The sequence below is a fragment of the Trichosurus vulpecula genome, chromosome 4, assembly GCF_011100635.1.
Source record: "Trichosurus vulpecula isolate mTriVul1 chromosome 4, mTriVul1.pri, whole genome shotgun sequence".
In the NCBI taxonomy this organism is placed as follows: Eukaryota; Metazoa; Chordata; class Mammalia; order Diprotodontia; family Phalangeridae; genus Trichosurus; species Trichosurus vulpecula.
This window is the reverse complement of record NC_050576.1, coordinates 102,906,367-102,929,673: the sequence shown is the minus strand read 5'-3', so window position 1 is coordinate 102,929,673 and position 23,307 is coordinate 102,906,367. Positions and strand designations below refer to the sequence as shown.

General features: G+C 44.3%; 1 protein-coding gene across 1 annotated transcript in view; it reads right to left on the bottom strand.

Moving 5' to 3' along the window:
* LGR6 (leucine rich repeat containing G protein-coupled receptor 6) overlaps positions 1-23,307 on the bottom strand; it is a 159,603-nt gene that overhangs the window by 11,908 nt on the left and 124,388 nt on the right. The window contains exons 7-14 of the mRNA XM_036756744.1: positions 12,719-12,787; positions 10,959-11,030; positions 10,611-10,682; positions 7,642-7,710; positions 4,860-4,931; positions 3,923-3,988; positions 2,757-2,828; positions 1,930-2,001 (exon numbers count right to left, since the gene is read on the bottom strand). Coding sequence (XP_036612639.1) covers positions 1,930-2,001; positions 2,757-2,828; positions 3,923-3,988; positions 4,860-4,931; positions 7,642-7,710; positions 10,611-10,682; positions 10,959-11,030; positions 12,719-12,787 — 564 coding nt within the window. The remainder of the gene's footprint in view (positions 1-1,929; positions 2,002-2,756; positions 2,829-3,922; positions 3,989-4,859; positions 4,932-7,641; positions 7,711-10,610; positions 10,683-10,958; positions 11,031-12,718; positions 12,788-23,307) is intronic.

Below are 23,307 nucleotides of genomic sequence, written 5' to 3'. Positions count from 1 at the left end.
GACTGTGTCTGAGAGGCCGGCTGGAACTGTGGGAAGAGCCCCAGACTCAAGAGCCTGGTGGCTTGGGCTTTGGTCCTGCCGCCGCCACTGATTTGTGGCATGTGTGTTTTTGGACACGTTATGTCTCTAAACCTGAGCCCCTCACCTGCAGCAAGAAAGGATGGAATACCTACATGGCCACCTCACAGAGAGGAGGGAAGGTGACATAGGAGGAGGCCTGGGAAAGCACTTTGAAAAGTAGAAAGCATCTTAAAACTTAAAGATTGCTATCATCCTTGGTTCAGAAAGTCACTTTACCTCAGCCTGATAGCACCTCTGTTTGTAAGTAAGGTCCCTTCTATGGGTAATGGATCATCTATGGAGGCAGGGTGGTGCAGTGGACAGGTCAGCCCTGGCTTTAGGAAGTACTGGCCCTAACCCACAATGTCTGGATGACTCTGGTCAGTCACTCAATAAATATTTATTAAATGCCTACTATGTGCCCTGGGGAATGCTGTAAGTTTGCTGATCTGCAGTATGGAGGGAATTTCCTCACTGAGCCACCTACATAGATGAAGTCTGGGTCTAGATGAGACAATGAGGGACAAAGAGAGAGAAAGAGAGGGAGGAAAGGAGAGAGAGAAAGAGACAAGAGAGGAGGAGAGAGAGGGGAGAGAGAGAGAGAGAGAGAGAGAGAGAGAGAGAGAGAGAGAGAGAGAGAGAGAGAGAGAGAGACAGAGAGAGAGAGAGAGAGAGAGAGAGAGAGAGAGAGAGACAAGAGAGGAGGAGAGAGAGGAGAGAGGAAGAGAGAGAGAGAGAGAGAGAGAGAGAGAAGCAATATGGGCATAGTGGATAGAGATGCTGGTTTTGGAAACAGGAAGATCATGGTTCAAATCCTATCTGGGATCCTAATGAGCTGTGTGATCCTAAATAAGTTATTTAACCTTTAACCTCTCTGGGCCCTAGTTTTCTTGTCTATAAAGTAGGGAAGTTGAATTCAACTCTAACTTCTGAGCTCCTTTCTTGTTCTTTTGTAAGGTAAATTCCTTACAAGCAGGGATTATTTCATTTTCTCTCTTTGTCTCCCCATTATCTAGCACAGTGCTGGGCACATAGTGCACTTAATAAATGTTTGTGAATGGATTGATTGATCCTTCTTCTTTAGAACTTAAAGCAGTTTACAAATGCAAAATGAAGCATGTCCAGTTTTGTTAAAATGAAAATTATATTATTCAAAATTCACAAAATCAAATAAGTGATAAAGAAATATAAACAATTACAATTTCAAATTATTTGGGGGCTAAATTATTAGCATTTACGCTTTTGAAATCATTAAAAATTAAATCTGCACTAAGACTTTTGGGACATGCTGTGTAATTAATTAAAAATATGCCTTCCAAAAAAAAAAAAAAGAAAAAGAACCTAAAGCAGTTTATGAGAATGGTGGCCTCCAGTTGTCTTCCAAAATGACATGTACTAAGCTACTGTCCTAACCAGTGGGCCTCTAGGGAGTGTCCCTCTTTGGGATGCCTTGGCTGAGCTCCTATATAGGCAAAAATGTTTCCAGCTCTATGAAGAAATCCCAGCAGGAGGGATCCTAAATGCACTGAGGGCTTTTTGGTGAGGGGAAGGCAGAGAAGGGTTAGTAGGAGAAGGTAGATATGCACACTGAGGGTTGGTACCACGGAAATGTGGAAAAACAGTAACAGATGATGTTCCCAGCTTCACAGAAGGGCATCCCACTATTTATCTTGCCCTACTGCCTGTCAGAGGAGCTGTTCACATGAACAATCAGGCAAGGAGCACACCACTCTATGATGCACGATCAAATGTTTCCAAGTACTCCCTCCCTGGGGCATGCATCCCCCCATTCCCTGGACCAGGTGGACTGGCTTTCAGTCTTAGTTCCTACCTTGGGTAACCAGAGAAAGGGGAAGGCTGGGTACTTACAACTTGACCAGGGAGTGAAGGGTTACAAAAGCTTCAGGGTGGATGAATCGGATGACATTCCAGCTCAGGTCCCTACAGTATCCAAAGGGAATAGTGGAGGTGAAGTTAGGACAGGGATTGAAGCTGCTACACTACTTACTTAGTTTCCTCACCCAATATTCTCATGGCTCTTCATAAGACTAACTGCAACCTACTCAAGTAGGAAGGTACCACTTGCCCCCAAGTTCATATCTGGTCGCCCAAGGAACAGAAGAGGCTCAAAGTCCCATAGACCCTTGGGTGCTCGGATGAGAAATGGTTTGAGGAATCATCTATAATGCTGGCACCAGCCAGCAGCTGAGGGGTATATGGGTGGGAGAACATGTTAGGCAATCTCTAACTAATTGTTTCAGTCTTTAGAAGCAAGAGAAGGTATGTGTGTATTACATGCTTATATATAGGTGTGCATATGCACAGATGCATCTATGGGCGTGTATTGCATGTGTATAGATTTTATCTAGCTATGCATGTCCCCATATATGTATTGAATGCCTGTATATCCATATGTGTACACATGTCTGTATAGAAATGAGTATATGTATATATTTACATACATGTGTGTGCATACACAGACATACACATCTATATATAGGGATATATAAACATAAATATATATTGCATGTTTATATGGTATCTGTATACAGGGGTATGCATGCATGCTTTTACTATATGCTTGCTTGGGGTGGGGCATGGTACAGTGCCTTTTACCAGAACCATTTTGCCCTCCCTGAGAGCTCCCCAGGACATCCCAGGCTGCAATGAGGTATAGGGAACTATCTAATACTCACAGGGCTCGAAGGGCACTCAGCTGGCTGAAGGTGTCAGCACCGATTTCCCACATATGATTGTGCTGGAGGCCTCTAAGGCAACAAGAGAAAACAGGGTGAGAAAAGAAAGGGGACAATGGGGAGGCTCTGGCCCTGCTCCCTACTCTAAGAGGAGGGAGGAAGCTCCCCGTTTCGCCTGGCGTAGGAAGAAAGGGCCCAGCCCGAGGAAGTCACCAGGATTAAGTGGCGCAGTCGGGTATCCGGTTGCCTTGGGTAAGTGGGTCAAGAAACAAAGCCACAAAACCACCAGTGTGGCCCAGAGGAGTCGGCTTTCAGAGCTCCCACTGGGTCTGGATCCCAGCCCCATCCCTTCTTTGTCACTAGACCCTCGTGCTCCCTGGACGAGGCATCCTCCCCAGATACCTGAATCAGTTAGGCTACCCCACCCATGATTTCATTGAAGTAAGGGTTCCCTGGATTAATTGATCCCTTAAAATGCCCTCTGAATCAGCAGCAATCTTTCCTAGTTTCAAGGATTTGTGTGATTCCTAGGTTCCTAGAACAGTTAGATCCTATAGGCCCATAGACAAATTGGGTGCTGGGGGACTGTGGCCTGACCTCAACAGGGCCGTGGTATGAACCCATGGGATGTGTAATTACATCCCACCCTTCCTTAGAGAGCCAATTGTGAGGCTGGTCTCCAACATAACTATGACTGTTCTTCACCCATGGTGGCCCAGCACTCTTCTTCCACCTTACCCTTTTCTACTTTGGTACAATCTACCAACCTTCCTTCTTCTGGCCCAGGCTTTGCCCTTCTGGGAAGCTATCCCAATCTGGATAGCCACAGTATCTGTACAGTTGTCATTGGAAAAATCATCCTCCACTGCCACTGAGCCCTCAGATCACTGGGGATAGGGACCATGCCTGTTCCTTACTCTGAACCCTGGAGCCCTCCAGGGCTCCGAACCCTGTGTGCACCAAAATGCCTATGAAGGGAGTGACAAAGGCGATAATACCTCCCATTTCTGCAGGGCTTGGACAATTCTGAGAAGCCTGGAAATAGGTGGTGTAAATCTCCCCTTAGCAGAAAGCCACTACTCGATTTTGGCCCTTTCTGCCCTGTTCCTCCAAACAGGCTCTGGGAAGTCAGCTTGGATTCCCCAGCCTCCCTCCGTTTGACTCACATTTCTTCCAGTTTCTGACACCTGCGTAGGCTGGGCAGCTCCTCGATTTGATTATGAGAGATTTCACTGCAGGGAGGAAGGAAAAAACCAAAACAGGCGGTAAAGCAGCAGGTTATGTGTATGGGGAGCAGCATTGTAGTGATGGGGAAAGCTGATCTGGGCGAAGGGCAGCAGAGGGGTGCTGCTGTCTCTCCTACTCAGTGGGGAAGTCAGGAGGTCCCAGGGGCAGGTCCACTGCTCATACACCTAACACTTGGACATCAATTTCCTCCTTCACTTCCTGGAAACTGACAGGACTCTTCCACCCTTCTTACCTGTACTTAACCTAGATTCCTTACAGCCTGGCCAGGAAAGAATCCAGCATGGCATTTCTCCTGTGAGACCTGGCCCAGTTTTATTGACTAGGGGCTGGGAAACACTAGATAAGGGGAGGGGATAGGGGCTGGAGAGAAAACCTAGGAGGGGAGCAGAGGATGGAGAGGCACTGAGAAATGGAGGGAAAGAAACTAGGGGAATAGTGAACAGAGGCAGGGACTACCCAGGGTGGGAGAGATTGAGCAGAATTAGCTTTATGTCCACTGATGCAGATTTATGCACATCATCATCTTTCCAATTAAGGGTTCTGAAGCCATCTGCTCAGGCATTTTTGGTAATAGGGAACCTAAATGAATGCCCTCAGAGCCAAAACCAGAGACAAGGACGAAGCAAAACTCCCTTTGGCTTCACAGATAACAGGGCTACATAGGGTCTCATGGGAGATTTATTTCCCCTGTATAAACCCAGCTAAGAAGGAAGGCTATTCTTTGACAGGCTCTCAGCAGGGCCTGGATCTGTCTCTCTGTCAGGGGCACCATCTAGCCTAGCGGGATAGGAGTAAGATGGGCATTTCTAAGGGGACTATGAGGTCAGGGCTGGGGCAGGCCCAAGAGCTACTCACAGGACTCGGAGTCTGGGGAGCTGTTGGCACATCCCCAAGGGGAGCAACCGGATGCCTGCTCTCGTCAGGGTCCTGGGGGGAGAAGACAAATAGTGTTGGCACTTAGCCTAGAGCCCACGACCCCCCTTTTCCACCAACTTTACCCCACAGCTTCCCCTCTCTGGATTTCTGGGTCTGATGCTGATGTGGGAGGACAGAGCCAACAATAGAACAGGCACCAAGAAAGAGACAAAAGTCTGGGGGTCTGGTTGTGGGGGAGAAGAAAGTACAGACATATTTGTTTGGGTAAGGGGTAAGAATGATCCAAAGTTTAGCTCCCAACCAAGTTCTTCAAGAAAGTCTTCCCACCCATTCCTCAGCCGATAGAATAGTTTTTTCCTGTCTCTCATCTCATTCTCTTTTATTGCATTTAAATATTTCTGTAGATTCCACGTGTGTATTTGTCTTGTCCCCCTCCCCCTGCCTCTCACCCCCCGGAGCAGGCTGGGGTGGGGGTGGTGGCAGGAAGCCAGGGACCAGAGGACATAGAGGAGGGAGCATGCAATGCTTTGATCATGTTGAATAGTCCCTGAATACCCAGGGACCTCAGAGAACATTTACCCCTAGCCCTATCCTATCTCAGGGCCTGGTCTTCCCCAAGAGCAGAAGACAGATGCACATCCTTGGCAGAGCTTTACTTCTCCCTGGCGAGGCAGTTGAGAGCACTGATGTCCAAGCTCCAGTGAAGGCCTTCTCATCCTGGAGCATCTGCCCATCCTCACAGTCCCATTCCTTCATTGGTATATTCCTCCTAGAACCATCATTTTGAGGAAGGGCCCAGGCCCACCATCTTTCATTCCTTTCCTGGCTCTGCTTCTCACTTACCAGACTTCATCAACATTCCCCCTCCTCCCCTTTTTCAATTTTCTTTTATGTGTGGTCTTCTCCCAGTAGAAAGTAAGTTCCTTGAGGGCAAGAACTGTTGGGGGGGTGGGGGTGGGATTGCTTATTTTTGTGTCCTCAGTGCTTAGCACAGTATTTAGCACATAGTAGGAACTTAATAAATGCTCACAGATTCTGGCAGATAGGGGTCCAAGTGGGTTCTCTGATAAGGAAAGTGCTGAGAATCTTCCTTGCCAATCCCTCAAAACTTAGCTTTCTTCCTTCAGGGACCCCACCTTCTAAGGTTCAATCTCTCCTAAGCTAACCATAGTCAGTAGGGTTGGACCCAGAAACTTAGCTGTGAGGGAAGCCTGACACAGCTGAACAAAATATACCCAGCTGGCTTGACAAAGGATGGAAGGAGATTTGGGAATCAGAATAGGGATTGTTAAGAGGCAGAAGAGAAGGTTACATGCGTAGGAAGAAGAGAAGATTACACACATAGGAAGAAGAGAAAAGTCACATACATAGGAAAAGGAGAAGGTTATACGCACAGGGAGTGAGCAACTTGGGGTAAAACGTAGGCTTAGGCTGGAGAATGAGTGTTGGCATAAGGGATGTTATATGTTCTTGTAGAGAACTGAGACCAGGGAAATTGATGTCAGTTTCCCATTTGGGAAGCTTTTAAGTAGAGAATAGAGCATAAGAAGCCTTCTCCAACCCTTCTTTGTTAATTATTTCCTATTTATCCTATATATATCTTGCTTTGTATGTATTTGTTTGCATGTCGTCTCTCCCGTTAAGTTATAAGCTCCTTGAGGGCAGGGACTGTCTCTTTATCTCTTTCTGTGTCCCTCAGTGCTTAGTACAGTGCCTGGCACATTATAGGTGCTTAATCATTAAATTAATTAATTTAATTTTTATTAATTAAATTAAAAATTAATGTTTATTGATTTATTAATTGAAAGAAGAGGCAGGATAGTCTTGTAGAAAGATCTTTGAAATGGCCAGTTTTAGTCTCAGCCCTATCATAGACAAGCTGGGTGACTTTGGACAAGTCGTCCAACCTTTCTGGGTCTTACTTTTCCTACTTGTATTACAGGGATCAGGCTTGCCATTCCTAATTTTATAAGGCTATTGCAAGAAAATTAGAATCAATGGATCAATCCATAGACATTTATTAAGTACCAACTATATGCCAGGCACTGTGCTAAGTGCTGGCAGAAGCAAAAGACCTACAGAAATATAAAGAAGGCAGTCTGGCTAACCATCTGCCTCCTCTGGCACCAGAGCTTCCCCGTGGCTTTTGAGCAAAGTAAGTTGAAGGATCAGACTAGAAAAATTTGTCAGATGTAGTTAAGCGAAAGAACAGGACAGAAGCCCTAGTCCCACATCCTGCTTCGTGTGGCCAACAGTGGCAAGCGCCTAGAGAAGCCCTGAATGTCAAAAGGTGTAAGTGCTAGCCCATGGAGCCAAGCCTCACCAAGAAGAGACCTTTCCTCCAACTCAGCTGGCTCTAGGCCCACCTGGATGGCCAGAGTCAGGGCCAGAAGTCAAAGGAGTCTAGGCCAAAGAGGGGCCAAGCACAGGGCAACTGGCAGGGAGTGACTTCATTATAGAATCTGAGATTTAGAGCTCAAAGAGACCTGAGAGACCTTTTAGTCCAAATCCTTCATGTTATGTGTGTAACAGGTCCAGAGTGGGGAAGTCATTCACCCAAGAATACACAGCTAATAAGCTGCAAAGCTGGGATTTGAACCCATCTTCGAACTCCCAGTGTAACATGCTTTCCTCTGTACCCTGATGCCTCAAGAGAGAGATCTCCTTTGAGCAGACCGAGGGTGGTGATGGTGGGGAGACAGGCCTGGGGAACATAATAAAGATCCTCAAAGTAGGGGGGAGGGGGAACACTGCTACTCACAGGATCTCCAAGCTGGTGGTGCCTTTCAGATCAGGGAACTCTCTGATATCAGTTGCACCGTTCAGTGACCTAGGAATGAAGAGCAGAAACCTCTAAGGAGATGGTTTTGGCGGGCTCGCAGATAGGGGTCAAAGTGGGTTCTCTGATACGGAAAGGACTGAGAATCTTCCTTGCCAATCCCTCAAAACTTAGCTTTCTTCCTTCAGGGACCCCACCTTCTAAGGTCCAATCTCTCCTAAGCCAACCATAGTCAGTAGGGTTGGACCCAGAAAGTTAGCTGTGAGGGAAGCCTGCCACAGCTGAACAAAATATACCCAGCTGGGGTCAGCCCGCCCCACCCAAGATAGGGAGAAGAGGAACAAACAGGAGGACAGCAAATATTGGGGGAATTCCTGTGCATTTTGGCCATGAAAAGAAGCTAAACAAGCAACATGAAAATGGGAATTTGTTTCTAAAAAGAGTCAACAGCTCAGGTACCACTGTTGATCAAAAAGCTACGACACTGGCATAAAGAACAACGGACTTGTACAGGCAGTTATCCAGGTACCTGGTACAAACTGGGGGTTCGGGGAATCCTGAGCACAAGTATTCATTTAAGCCAAGCCAGATTTTCTGAGAATTGCTCTGAACTTTTGTATCTCCCTGCCCAGGTTCTGTCTACAGCATTCAGACAGGGATTATGTATTCATTCATTCATGCAAAGAACACTTATTACAGACCTACTGAGCACAGGATAACTGTACTAAGTGCTTGGGGGACATACAACGAAAAATAGATATTGTCCAGGCCCTCAGCGAGCTTATAATGTCATATGGGAAGATAAGACATGCCCACAGAGAGCTATAATACAAACTAGAATGTGGTAAAATCCCATAAGAGAAAGCTAAAGAGCTGTGAGATTGACAATGTCTCACTTTTGTATTCATAGCCTCAGCATAATACCTGGCACCTAGCACACCTTATTAGGTGTGTGTTGATTAATTAAAATATAACTAATAATTTATGACAAGGAATTCATAAAAGAACTCTAGAGTTTTGTTTATTTTGTGATTCTAGAATCACTTGGAACCAAGGAGGTCCAGTGCAAGATTTCATCAGGATAATAAGTTTTCTGTAATTATCTGCAAGGTACATCCCCCTTTCCTGACATAATAATAAAGACAACCACAATAATAATAAATACTTATGTGTCAATTTAAGATTTGTAAAGCACTTTCTATCTGTTATCTCCTTTGATCATCACAACTATCACTCCTATTTTACTGATAAAGAAACTAAGGCTGACAGAGATAAAGTGGCTTGCCCAGGATGACGGGAACAAGTAGGTATGTCTGAAGAGAGATCTGAGCCCAGGTCCTCCTGACTCCAAGTCCGGCTCACTTATCTACTAAATGAAGCTGCCTCTGCTATAAAATCCCATTAAACATCTAGACCTAATTCAGGAGCACCAGTCTTTTCTCTTACATGATATCCCTGGGGAATCCTGCTCCCCTGGCATGGAGAACAGACCACCTGATTCCTGAGCCTTCAGGCAGTTGGGATGGTGGTGCACTGCCTGGAATCATGAGTCTCTTTCCATGAGCAGTGTGTGCCTCTGTTTCCCCACCCAAACCACAAGCTCTTAAAGAGTAGGGGTGAGGTCTTATCCTTTTTCGCATCCCCCTCAGTATCACTGTATATAGATCAAGTGTTCAATAGATGTTTGTTGGCGATGACTCTAACATGACGGACTAGGCCATGTGGAGCAAAGACTTACAGAGGAAGGGGGAGCTGAGCTGAGTCTTAGGGAAAGGATGTGGATAAAGCCAAGACTGGCCTTCTACAGGATGCCTTCCATTCAAAGGCTACCTAAGTCAGGAGAAGAGGACCAACTTTCTTCCAATGATCATTGACTTTGGCCCCGAGGAAGCTATTTCTTGCCTGATTCCAATTTAACACATGGAACTAAGCAAGGACTATATCTGTGTGTCCTCTGTATAACCAGGGACATGCCAGTAAAGTTTTAACAACTGTGTCTCAGAAAAAAACCCACATATGCACAATATACTTTTAAGTTTAACCAATGTTATTACTATTTTATCTATCTCTTAATTCTGGACAATCAGTAAAACAAAGAAATCAAGCTCTGATTTGTAGTAGTTACTGATTTCTAAGGTGCAAATGCTCACGATGAAAATTTGACATCATTTCTGGTGACTGGGGAGAACTAGTTCCAGCACACCCCTGTTACAACCCACCCGGAATAGCAAATCGCGAGCATGCTTTAAGAACTAGGCTCTTGTTAATGATAACAGTAACAATGAAAAGGGGGAGGATAACTGACTTAAGAAAAGGGGGAGGATAACTGACTTACTATGTACGGCCACTGTGCTCAGTGCTTTGCAAATACTATCTCATTTGGTCCTCATCACAACCTGGGAGGCAGGGACTTTTATAATCTCCATTTTATAGGTGAGGAAACTGAGGCAGACAGAGATTGTGCCTTGCCTACAGTCAATATAGTAAGCTAGTGGGTGTCTACGGCTGGATTTGAACTCAGGTCTTCCTGACTCCAGGCCCAGTGCTCTATCCTCTGCACAACCTAGCTGCTCCACATCGGCTAGTTCCTTTCTTTATACCGTTATACACAGACACATCCTACATAACAGGACTCTGATGAAAACTGGTGAAAAATCCTCTGAATGGAAGTATTCCCTATTCTTGAAGACAGGGGATCATTTCACCCATTCTCAGAACTGGGGAAACCTAAGGAAGCTCCGAAAGGCAGAATGACCCTTGGGAAGTCAAGACTCATCTTGGAGTGGGATCTTGCAAGGAAATTCTCATGTCGCCTAAGGGCTAATTTAATCAACAGAACCTTTGTCAAGAAGAATAGGGAAATCAGGGAAAGCTGAGGTTGGAAAGTGAATTGGGGGGAGGGGGTGGAAATAAGAAGTCCTAGCTATTCCAGTCCACTTGGACCAACTTACAGTGTATGAAGCTTTGGCAGGTACTGAAAAGCTGACCGTCCCACAAACTGGATTGGGTTGTCATAAAAGTGGCTGGAACGAGAAGACCCAAACTCCCAGTTCAGCTATGCAGCTACACCAAGTCTCCCCAAGCCCTTTTACCCAGTACTAATTTGGTTCTCCCAATTTTTTCTCCTTGGTTTCTCCCAATCCAATGGGAAATGAGTTCAGAGAGACCGTGAGGACACAACCTTTCTCTTTGTTTCTCTTTGGGATCTCTGGAAAGGTAGGTCCACCCCAACCCCCACCCCACTCCCACTACCAGGAAAAAAAAAATCCCTTACTGCCCAGGAGAGTGCTGGCTCTTACATAGTCTGCAGTAATGGGTTCCCCACAAATGCCTTCTCAGGAATGGCCTTGATGTTATTGTTATGGAAACCCCTAGGAGAGAATAAATCAAAGACAGTGAAGAAATGAGAGAGAATTAGCACAATGAAAGAAATGGGCGGTCCATTTAGCTTTGTGTTCCTGGAGCAGAGCATTCCCTTTCCTTTGACCTGTTTCTGAGCCTAAAGGTCTGAAGTTCAAATGTTGCCTAAAGCTCTTCTTTGGTAGCTTTGATGAACTTTTGTAAACTTTGGTAAACCCAGCACCTCTCCTTTTCCCTGGGAGGTACGAGAAAAGAAGAGTTCAAGTGCCTCAAAGCTTAGGCTGTCTTTGAAGAACTTATAGGCAATGAGGACTTCTCCAGAACTGGGGGCTGAATGCTGAGTTCAGCTCCCATATCTGGGGTTCTCAATACATAGGACATCTGGGTGGGCAGGATGATTTTTCACGAAGGATGCATAGGTTAAAAAAAAAGAGTGGAAACATAGCATCAGGGCCACTATCCAGGGGATTTTCTAACAATGATTGAAAAGGCTGTCTGAGGACCCTTAGGTAGCTGTGCCTTTGTGAAGAAGAGTAAACCAGGTTATCATTTGCATATGTGATTATGGATAGATCTGTGGAAGAAATGAGGTCCATGGTACCAAGGTAGCTAATTCCCTGAGCTTGGGGCCATCCAAAATGGGCTCCCTCAGCTTCCTTCCTTGACACCTAAAAATCTTTTCATCCCTTCACCTTCCTTTTCCTCCTTTGCTTATGTATCAATGGAAGAAATGTCCCTCTGGTTTTCCAAAACTAATCTCTTCACCAGTGCCTTTGATCCCACCTCCCCACTCCATTTTTAAAGGGCCTTGCTCCATTGGTCCTCCCCTCTATCTTGCATCTTCCCTCTCTAATAGCTCCTTCCTTTCTGCCTACAAATATGCTTAGATATTTCCTCTCCTTAAAAACAAAACACATTCTCTTCTCCACTGGCTTCGGTGATGTGACTGTCTCCAATTTTCCTTGTATGTCTACAACCATTCCTTTTCCTTCTCCTTCAGAGACCTCTTCCTCTTTCTGCCTCCTAAATGCATATGTCCCAGATACTGTCCTGAGTTTACTTCTGCCTACACTCCTCCCCAGAGAGAATTCATCAACTCTTACGGCGCACACTCTCATTTTTAAGGCAATGATCCCCAAATCTTCATCCCCACCTTGTGTCGCTCCCTCACCTCCTATGATACCTGGATGCCCTGACATCAGCTCAAATTCAGAGTGTCTCTAAATGAAATAAAAGCTGATGGCTTGGTTGGTTAATTGTCTCACTTCCTGCCTCTCCTAAATCAGTCCTTCCTCTTGATTTCCCTATTTCTGCTAACAGAACCTTCTCATCATCATCCAGATTCATCTTTGACTCCTTCCTCTTCCTGGCAGCATGAGGTCCAGCTGTGGTGAGGGCCCTGAGGCAAAGACCATGCCATGTATCTGGGGAGAGAAGCAGTCCAAGGCCAGGGAAGGCCAAGAGTCATTTCTCTTGATGACAAACACGGTAGAAATGCTTCAAGTCAGGCTAATGAGGTCTGTGAGTACTTATTCTTAAGCTTCAAGGGAACAGAGGAGACTTTAAAGGAATGTGGATGGGGAGGCAATGAAGAAGACCCTTAAGCAGGGGCTCCCTCTGCCTCTGTCCCAAACTCTCGGAGACAGCTGACCTCTCTCCTAAGAAGAGAAGACCCATGGAAACCTACAGAGGCTCTTACAATTCCTGGAGTCTGCCAAGGGTCCGGATGGCCACAGGGAACTCCAGCAACTCATTATAATTCAGGTCTCTGGAAGGCAAAGGCAGAGCAGTTATTAGGGGGAGGCTTAACAGGGCATGTCAGGGTCCTGGAGAAATGGAAACTTGGCTCTGGGTTCAACCAGAGAGATGGGTTTTCCAACCTTGGGGATCCAGCTGCCAACGTCTGGAAACAAATTTTAAAATATTCACACTCCATCCTGCTCCCCAAATCACCAGGCATGCATTTTTTTCCTGTAAAAAGAGACCATTTGGGGGGGGAGAGGAGATTCACTGAGAGGAACTAACTTCACCCCAAATGGCCACTAAATCAGAGGCTGGACTCCAGCAGACATTGACCTATTATTCCTAGGGATGGAAAAATGGGGAAGGGGTTGGCCACGGTCTTTCATTTTAATGCCCTGTCGCCAGATCGACCGTGTCCAGAAGGACCATTGCTCCTGCTAGAAATTTCTCTTGGCATTCTCAGCCTGTGTGCTGTAGTCCTATTATAGAAAGAGACCGTGTTGCAGGTTTGTAAGATTTATGCGTGCCTTCATATGCGTGCAGTTCCTGTCATTTCTCAGCGTCCTTAATCTATGGTCCTTTGTGCTCAGGTCCCTACCCTGGTGCCTCCTCAGTAATTAGACTGTTCAACTTCTTTTCCTCCCTCCCTTTTCCTACCCAGCATCCAGCCAGCCCCAGACTCCCCGCCCCTCACCCAGCTCTTCGTGCAGGAGACGGTGAGTCAGAGGTCCCCAGTGGAGTCCAGGTGCTCAGAGCTGGCTCTCAGGAATGAGTAATGAATGGTGAGAGGTGGAGGAGGGTCAGCGCCAGTGGCTGTCTAGAGCCCTCGGGATGACACCATCCTTCACCTTCTCAGGTCAGCCTCCTAAAGCCACACCTACCCTGACAACCAGAAAAAGGCTAGAGCATGGGACCACGTGGAGGCCCTTTAATTACAGGGCACCTTAGCAGGTTCTGTGGGTATAAATACCATGTTAACACGGCGATAATGACAGACTCCTCCAGATTGCTGGGTCATTACATTTAATAGTCTTGCAGGTAATTCGTGGCAACCCTGCACCAGAGCTGAGAGAATCCAGACAAAGTCTGACTGCCAGCCAATGGCTGCATCATTGTCCCCTAACTTCCCCCTCACTAATTAATCTATTACCTTCAAGAGTCCCTCCCCTCCCATTCATCTATATGCATTGCATAACCCCTTCCACTGCCTCTGTTCTCCACTGAGACCAGCTCCTTGTTCCATTGTGTTCTAAACTTAATTTCCAAGCAGAATATTCCATGGTCTGAGAAGGGGAAGGGACGCTGTACAGCAAAAGATGGCAGGCTCATAGAAAGTCGGAGATAGAAGGGGCCTTAGAGGTCATCCCATTCAACTTACTCATTTTACCGATGAAGAAATTAAGACCTAGAGAAGCTAAATGACTGTCCCAAGGTCACACCAGCTATAAGAAAAACAGATTCTCTGGCTGGGAAATAAATTCACTGTCTTTTCCATTACCTCATTCTGACCCTCAGCCTCAAGAAAAAGCTCTCATTGCAGCAGAGGGATTAATATTAGACAACAGAAAAGGACTTTTCACACTACCACAGGTGGTTGGAGACTAGACTGGGTTATTGGGTTACGGGGGTGGGGGAGATGAGAAGGAACAGGAAATCCCTTTTCTTAGACACTGGTATACCTGGAGACAGAGGCATGGGGAAGGAGAACATTACTGGCAGTCAGGTGGCATGGATTCAAGTTCCACTCTGCTCGTTGTGAGGTCAAGAGCAAGCTAATTCAATTCTCTGAGCCTCAAGTTTCTGGCCCCCTTCAGAATGGGGATAACAACTCTCATTCTCTGCAACAGCTTCATGAGTTTGTTGTTAGGAAAGTGCTTTATAAAGAACTATGTAAATGTCAGTGATTATTATGGTCCGTTCTCTGAAATCCTGTGATTCTTTGATTCCTGAGTCTCCAGGGAAATCCTACTTAATAGCAGCTTCCAGAGAGACTTTGGCAAAGATGGCTGTTCATAATTTCCCCCTAAGAATAATGATAGATGGAACAAAAAGGAACAAAATTGCTGGAGATTCTGACAAGAAAATTAAAACTCACCCCAAAAAACAATGAACCAACGGAAGAAGAGCTGGTACAAGAAAAAAAATTATGAAGTAAGAAAAGTGATTGCCCCCCACAACAGCCTGGAAATCTAAATAAATTCAAAGAAGGCTTAGTTAAATTCCCAGATGACAGATTCATAATGTTTAATGGGAATTTAAGATGGTTTGGAAGGGTTGTCTCTAAATCATTGAAACTGACCCCAAAGAGATAACCTCCTGTATGAATATGTCCTGTAAGCTATGTCCTCCTGTAACCTGTGCTCTGGCACTGATATGGTGACAGAGCCCAGTGTTGGGGGGCCATAGGAATTACTCCCTGGGGCAAGGCTGGTGTTCCTTTCTCTTCGTTACTTCTTTTGATCCTTGCTACAATAACCAAACTAGATAATTCCCTCACCCCTTTGTTGTTGCTCTTCAGTTGTTTTCAGTCAAGTCTAACTCTTCTTGACCCATTTGGGGTTTTCTTGGCAAAGACAATGGAGTGGTTTGCTATTTCCTTCTCCAGCTCATTTTACAGATGAGGAAACTGAGACAAACAAGGCTAAGTGACTTGGCCAGGGTCACACAGCTAGGAAGTGTCTTGAGTCCAGATCCGAACTCAGGAAGATGAGTCTTCCTGATTCCAGGCCTGGCGCCCTATCCACTGTGCCACCCAGCTGCCCTTCCAGAAGTAATCTTATAGATTAGAGGGGGAAGGAGAAGACTGAAGAAACAACTTAGCTAAGAGTTGGGATGGACAAAGAACACACAGTGGGAAGATGTTTGTGCATATAGATAAGAAACTAAGACCATGGAAATTATCTGCAAAGAATTAAGCCGGCTGTCCCTCATGTCTGGAATGTACTCCCTCCTCACCTGGGCCTCATAGCATCTTTCCTTTCAAGCAACTCGAGCACCACCTATATACATAATACCAAATACCTAAAGCCGCTGATCCCCACACCTGTCAGTACCTTCCCTCTGAGGCTACCTTCTATTTTATTATCTTGTGTTTATTTTCTTTATATCTATTCTGTATACATTTTAATAGGTATTTGTTGTCTCCTTCCTTAGACTCTAAACTTCTTGAGAACAGGGATTATTTTATGCTTTGTATTTGTATCTCTTGCACAGTGCCTGGCACATAGTACATGCTTAATGTCTGTGGATCGGATCGAGTGATTGAACTGCAAACTACAAATCAATGAGATAGCCTGAATTAGTCCTTCCGAATATCTACACTGGTTTAATGCCCTAGGTAATCTTGAACACTCTCCTTACCTTGGTGTTATATATGCATAACTTTCGATTAAGTTGGTTTTTCCAAGCAGCATTTCCTAATACATAACGCCATCTTTGTTTAAGGGTTCTCCCCTATCTTTCTACCCAGCCAGAGTAGCTCCTCTCAAGCACAGAGTCATAGGTGAGAGCAAACAGTTGCCTTCCAAAGAGAGTGCTGTGTGGAACCTGCTTGGAACACCAACAGAGACACCTTGACTCCTCTGGTTGGTAGCTTTGGTTCAACAGAGCTGCCTTTCTTGGGGGAAACTAGAGCACAGGATGGGAAGCAGCCGGGGGATTGTCCCTTCTTGGCAAATGGTGAGGCTGCTTGCTTTCCTTCCAGAATGTTTTACAATGTCTTGAATGCCAACTGGAAAACTGATTCACCATTTTATAGTCTATTATCTTTAATAGCCCAGAATCAACCCAAAGATCATGGAGCTAATCGTTCTGCTCAATTCCTAAGACCTCAGTGCAAACAGGAAAGGGTCCAAGCAAGGAGAATCTGGGCATAGAGAGAAACCAACATACTGACCCCCTGCATCTCATGGCCACTTGCTGTTAACCCTTGATGTTGTATTTGGGGCCATTTTGCCTCACATACAATCAAAATAATTCCTAAGCCAATGTGCTAAAAAATAATGAGAGGATATGTTCAAATTACATTTTGATACTCACAGCAAAGAAATGCACATCCCCTATGGAGAAACTGGCTGTGGGGGTGGGGTGGGGTGGCTAGGTGTAATGAACAGAGCACTGTCTCTGGAGTCAGGAGGACTTGAGTTCAAATCTGGCCTTGGACACTTACTATCTTGGCAAGACACTTAATCCCGATTGCTGAGAGAGAAAGAGACAGAGAGAGAGAGAGAGACCGAGAGAGAGAGAGACAGAGAGAGACACAGAGAGAGAGAGAGGGAGGAAGAGCGAGAGAGAGACCGAGAGACAGAGAGAGACCGAGAGACAGAGAGAGACACAGAGAGACAGAGACAGAGACAGAGAGAGAGACACAGAGAGACACACAGAGAGAGACAGAGAGAGACAGAGAGAAAGAGAGAGAGAGAAATTCCATGATTCTATTGGAATTAAGGAATCAACTCTTGGTGAGGAAACTCCTATTTGTAATGCAGATTGGCGACTATTCTGTACCTAATAGCCTTACGAAGTTGCCTGATACAGTGAGAAGGTAATTGGTCATACAACCAATGGGTGATAAAAAAAAAATGGGGCTGGTGGGCAGGGCTTCCTGTTTCCAAGGCCAGCTCTCTTGTCTCTCATGTCTGCAGAACCTGATTATCTTAAAGTCCTGTGGTTTATTTGTAGATACTCAGAGAATCACAGAATGTCAGAGCTGGAATGGGCATCTATCCAACTCCCTCAGCTTACACAGCAAGTTGATGGGAGAAGCAGGATTAGAACTTATATCCACTGAATTATTTCACTACATCATGCAGAATTTCCTTTCTTCACTTCTCAGTTGGAGTTTTGGCTGTCTATGAAGTAGGAGGAATTCATGGTAGAATATGAAGGGGAATGAACATTTAAGTTCATAAGTAAGGAAGGAAGCTGTGAAGAGAAAATGGTGGGATAATGGGAATTAAGATGTAGCTCATTCTGTCTGTATTTCAGAACCAAGTATATAAATAAGGTTTGAAGATCATTAGTCTTACTTATGGGCATGTAGGTGGCACCGTGGGGCCTGGGGTCAAGAAGATTCTTTTTCATAAGTTCCAGTCTGGCCTCAGACACTTACTAGCCATGTGACCACGGGTACTTAACCTTGTTTGCCTCAGTTTCCTCACTCCAGTCTCTTTGCGGAGAAAACCCCAGATGGGGCCATGAAGAGCTGGATGTGACTGAAATGACTGAACAAGAAGTCTTATTTTCATGTTATTCATAGCTTTGCTCCTCACTTAGGCAAAAAACCAGAAGTTCACACATATTTTTTTCAGATGTAGCAAGTAACAAGTTATGAAATTATGACCTAGGCTTCTGTTTGTGTTACTATTCTCCTGGCTGATTAGTTGTGTTGTACCTTGATCAGTGGTATCAGTACTAGAAAATACAGGCAAGTCAAGTTTCTTAGTATGATTTGTAAAACTTGTTGTTCAGTCATTTTCAGTTGTGTCTGACTTCACAGACCCCATTTGGGGTCTTCTTGGCAAAGATACCAGAGTGGTTTGCCATTTCCTTCTCTAGCTCATTTTACAGGTGAGGAAACTGAGGCAAATAGGGTTAAGTGACTTGCCCAGGGTTACACAGCTAGTTAGTGTCCAAGGCCAGATTTGAAATCACAGAGATGACTTTTCCTGACTCCAGGCTTGGCGCTCTATTCACTGCACCACCTAGCTGCCCTCTTGCAAAACTGAAGATACTTCAATAGATTTGTGGATAAATAAGGCTACTAATATTTGTTTAAAAATAAGTAATTAAGAAACAATTAGCTTTAAGAATAAAATGTAAACAAAACAATTTATTAATTTACTAATGGTGCTTCTCTGTGATAGACAGATAGGAATATGTCTTACCCCTGTTTCCTTGTTCAAACCATATCACCTTGCCAGAACTAGAACGAAAACTATGACGGGCACCTTTAATTAAACTCCAAAATAGTCTACCCAGGGATGGTTCATTGATAAGGATAGCAATTAATAATATTTGTATCAGTTTGACATTGAGACCCAAAGTCCCACTTTCATTCTCTTGTGTGCTGTTCTGCTAATTTACATCTATCTGATAACAAGCAAGGCTGTTAATTGCCACTCTACCTCAAACACGGATTTAGAAACATGAAGTCTTAGAATGGAAGATGGTGTTGGTCATTCTTCATTTCTGAAGAGTATCAGTGACATCATGGTGATGTCTTGACTTGTGAGGGAATGGGATTTAAGTGAGGCAGAGGTGCACACATTCATCAACCTCACTATCCCTTCCAGAGTCATCGAAGTCCAGTGGCGGGACAAAAGTCAAGACGGCTGGTGATGGCCCAGATTGCGGTGGATGACTTTGGCGTCTCCGATGTCCGGCCAAGCTCGTAAGCACTCCACAAGGCCTGCTTTAGCTGCCTTCGTGGCCGTAGGAACAAATTGTTCTCATTCACCCATTCTGCCAGGGGAAGTCTTCACATGCTTGTGGTAGACATCCCCCTAAGAAGGAAACGGCAAACCACTCCAGTGTCTTTGCCAGGAAAACCCCAAATGGGGTCACGAAGAGTCGGACATGGAAAATGACCCAACGACAACAACAACAAATTCATTGACAGGTTTGAGGTGGGTCAATTACCCTCCCCTGGTTTAGCCCATCTGCCAAGACGGTTTACCGGGGTAACAGGCTCATAGATCAAGAGCTGGCAAAGACCTCAGAGGCCAAACAGTTCAATCCCCTCATTTTATAGATGAAGAAACAGAGGTTCATAGAAGCTAAATGATTTGCCCAGGGCTACACAGGGAGTAAGTACAAGAGGCAGGATCTGAATCCAGGTCTTCTCACCTTGCCCTTTCCTTAGGGGTCATTTTGTCCATCTACTTTCCCAGGGCAGGAAGAAACTTTCTCTACAACAACATCTCGAACAGGCAGCCACTCAGGCTCTGCTCCAACATTCCATCTCTAACATCTGCTCCCTTTGCAAGGTTGTCACTCAACTGCTGGACAGTTCTAGCTATTACAAAAACTTCTGATGTGGAACTAAAGAGAGGAAGCCTAGTCCAGAGGATAGAGAACTGGCCTCAGAGTCAGTTAGATCTGGGTTCAAGTTCTGTGTGAGCCTAGGAAGTTCACTTAGCCCTTCAGTGCTCCTGGTCACCTCTCTCAAACTTCACACTGCAGAGGCAATGCCTATGTGCATTGGAATTCCTTACTGGGTTCACTACAGTTCATTCCTTAGGAAATCACAGGTCTGAATAAAAAAATAAAATAAATTGGAAATCTGCCTTCCTTAAATTTCAATCATTGATCTTAATTCTCTCCCCTTTCTGGGGAAAAAAAAAATGAATTTATTTCTTCTTCCATATGACGATTGCAGCCTTAGAAAATTCACTCTGCTTTCTAGGGGGTTGGCTTCTTCTCAGAACTGTTTTGGGGCTGTGGGGGGGTGGGGCGGTCTTTGCCATCATTCCTAGAGATTTCGCCTTGTGCTAGATTCTAGATTTTTCCTGAGCTCTACTTTACAAGGCTGTTGTAAAGAAAGAGCTTTGTAAATCTCAAAGCACTTGTAAATGTGAATTATTGTGATAACCGGCAGACATTTATGTGTCGCCTCAAGGGGTGCAGCGGGCTTCAGATACATTATCTTATTTGATCTCCACTTCAGTGGGGTGGGTATTTTATTAGTCACATTTTATAGATGAGGTAAATACATCTAAGAGGTGAAGTGACCTGATTAGAGTCGCACAGCTATCCATTGTCTGAGGCAGACTTTAAATCCAGGTCTTCTTTACTCCAAATCCAACATTTTATCCATCGTTGTTGTTGTTAGTCATTTTTGTTTTTTTTTTCAGTCACATCTGACTCTTCGTGACCTGCCTGGCACATAGTAAGCACTATATAAATGGTTTGTTCAGTCATTTCCATTGTATCCAACTCTTCTTGACCCTATTTGGGGTTTGCTTGGCAAAGACACTAGAGCAATTTGCCATTTCTTTCTCTAGCTCATTTTACAGGTGAGGAAACTGAGGCAAACAGGGCTAAGTGACTTGCTCAGGATCACAAAACTAGTGTCTGAGGCCAGATTTGAAGTCAGGAAGATGATTCCTGACTTCAGGCCTGGCACTCTATCCACTGGACCATTTAGCTGCCTTACTATCTTATAAGTTGGTTCTCAAAGTTTTTGGACCCCTTTATTGAGGACTCCCCCCAAAAGTTTTTGTTTCTTTCTGTCAGTTATCTCTATCAGTGCCTACCATACTAGAAATCAAAACATCTTACTATTATTATGAAAATGGTTTTTAAATCATAGATCTCCTCAAAGGGCCTTGGAAACCCTGGAACACACTTTGAGAACCATGCACTATACCATGTCTGACTCCCAACCTAAGCCTCAAAGCCCCTTGACCTTCTAGTTCCTCATCTGTTGGACTTCGCCATCTGTTGTACCTGTCCCTTTTCTTCTGTTGCTAGTACTGTCTCTAGGGGCTTGGTTCCAGCACCCACCCCTCTTTCCCTTTTACTCCCTGACTTCCTGTACTCCAGACCACAAGAATGTATTCTCTAGGATTTACTTAAAAGGAGAAAAGGGAAAATACAAATTTTAAAATGTAGCTACCATAATTGGACATTAGATGAGGTCTGATCAGTGCAGAATACAATAGGACTATTTTCTCCCCTGAGTTGAACACTGCTCTATAAATGTAGCATAAATTTGCTTTGTTTTATGTGTCAGTAACCATAACACAGTAGGTGGCACAGTGGATAGAGTCTAGCCCTGGATCTGGAAGACCTGAGTTCAAATCCAGCTGGAGACAAGTACTATCTGTGTGACCCTGGGCAAGTCACTTAACCTCTATTTGCCTCAATTCCTCTGCTGTAATAGCGGAGAAGGAAATGGCAAACCAATACACTATCTTTGAAAAGGAAACCCCATTGACTTGACCATGGGGTCATGTAGAGTCAGGCACAACTGAACAATACTCTCATCACGCTGCTAGTTCATACTGAGTTTACAATCCACTAAAGCCTTCAGACTTTTTTTTAATATGACCTTCTGTTATACATTCATAGTAAGCATTCAAAGACAATTTAAACAAAATTGAACTAAACAATGTCTCCTCTATCCTGTACTTGTGTAATTGATAACTTCAACCTAAGTGCAGGGTTTTATATTTTCCTGTCTTTGTTAACCTGAATGACCTTCAGTCTAGAAATGGTAGAACAAATATGAGTAAGTGAATAGAAACACAAAAGAAAGATGATCATTTAGAGAGAAGAGAAAGATCCTTGTTAAATCCCATCCTGTTTGTTTTGGTCCATAGTTCCTACCTGTTGAGATCCCTTTGGGTCTTTATTCTGGCATTTAATGTACTACTTATTCCTCCTAGCTTCGTGTCCTCTGAAAATCTCACAAGCTTGCCAGTAATATTTCTATTTGAGATATTAATAAAATTGTTGAGCAGGTAAGGACAGGGCCCTGTAGCACAACACTAGGAACTTCTTCCTTACCCTCCCAGGTTAGCATCAATCTTTTATTAATCAACACCTATTCTCAGTCAGCTTTGAGTCACCCAGCTTAGGATTCTTCATCTTTTTTACAAGATTATCATTAGAAACTTTCATTAAATGCCTCGATGAAATCAAGTTACATCATGTTTACAGCAATCCCCACTGTATTTCTTTTAGTTGCCCCATCTAAAAAAGAAATGAGATTAATTTGGCATGGTTTTTTTTTCTTAGTGAAGTCATGCTGATTCCTAATGGTTACCATGATTAACCCATCCTAGGGTTCAATACTGAGTTTATTGGTCTGTAGTTTCCAGGACCCGCCTTTGTCCTACTTTTGAAAATCAGTACAATCTTTGCTTTTCTCTTGTTTGACCGACAGCTCTAGCATTCTCCATGATTTCTCCCAAGACTGGTTCCATGAACTTCTCCTAACACTGAGATGTAACTGACCAGGGCCTGAAGACTCAGTGCAATCAGAAGTTTTCTTATTATTTCTTCATCTCTCTCATAGGTTTTTATTTTCTCTTACTCATGTCTGTTCTGCCCTTTCTAGACAGGAGATCGTTAAAGTTGACAGAGGAGAAAGAAGCAAAGTAAGAATTGATTAGTTGTGTTTTCTCTCTTGTCTGTTAATATTCTGTGTTCAGCCTTGGGTAGGGGGCTTATCGCTTCCCTCCTCTTCTTGTCCCCCCAAAATTTCAATGGATCCATGATCTTATTAGATTGTGATTTCCTTGAGGGCAACCTCTCTTTGTATCCTAGGACTGGGCTTAGAGTTCAAATCTATCATCAGACCCTTATTGGCTGTATCACCCTGGACAAATCACTTAACCTCTGGTTTGCCTCAGTTTCCCCATCTGTTAAATGGGAATAATAGCAGCACCTGCCTCTCAAGGTTGTTGTGACAATCAAATAAGATAATAATTGGAAAGTGCTTAGCACAGTGCCTGCTATATAAGTGTTAGTTATTTTTAAAATATTTTATATTATATTATATTTTAAATATTTTTGAATATATATAGTAGGTACTCAAAA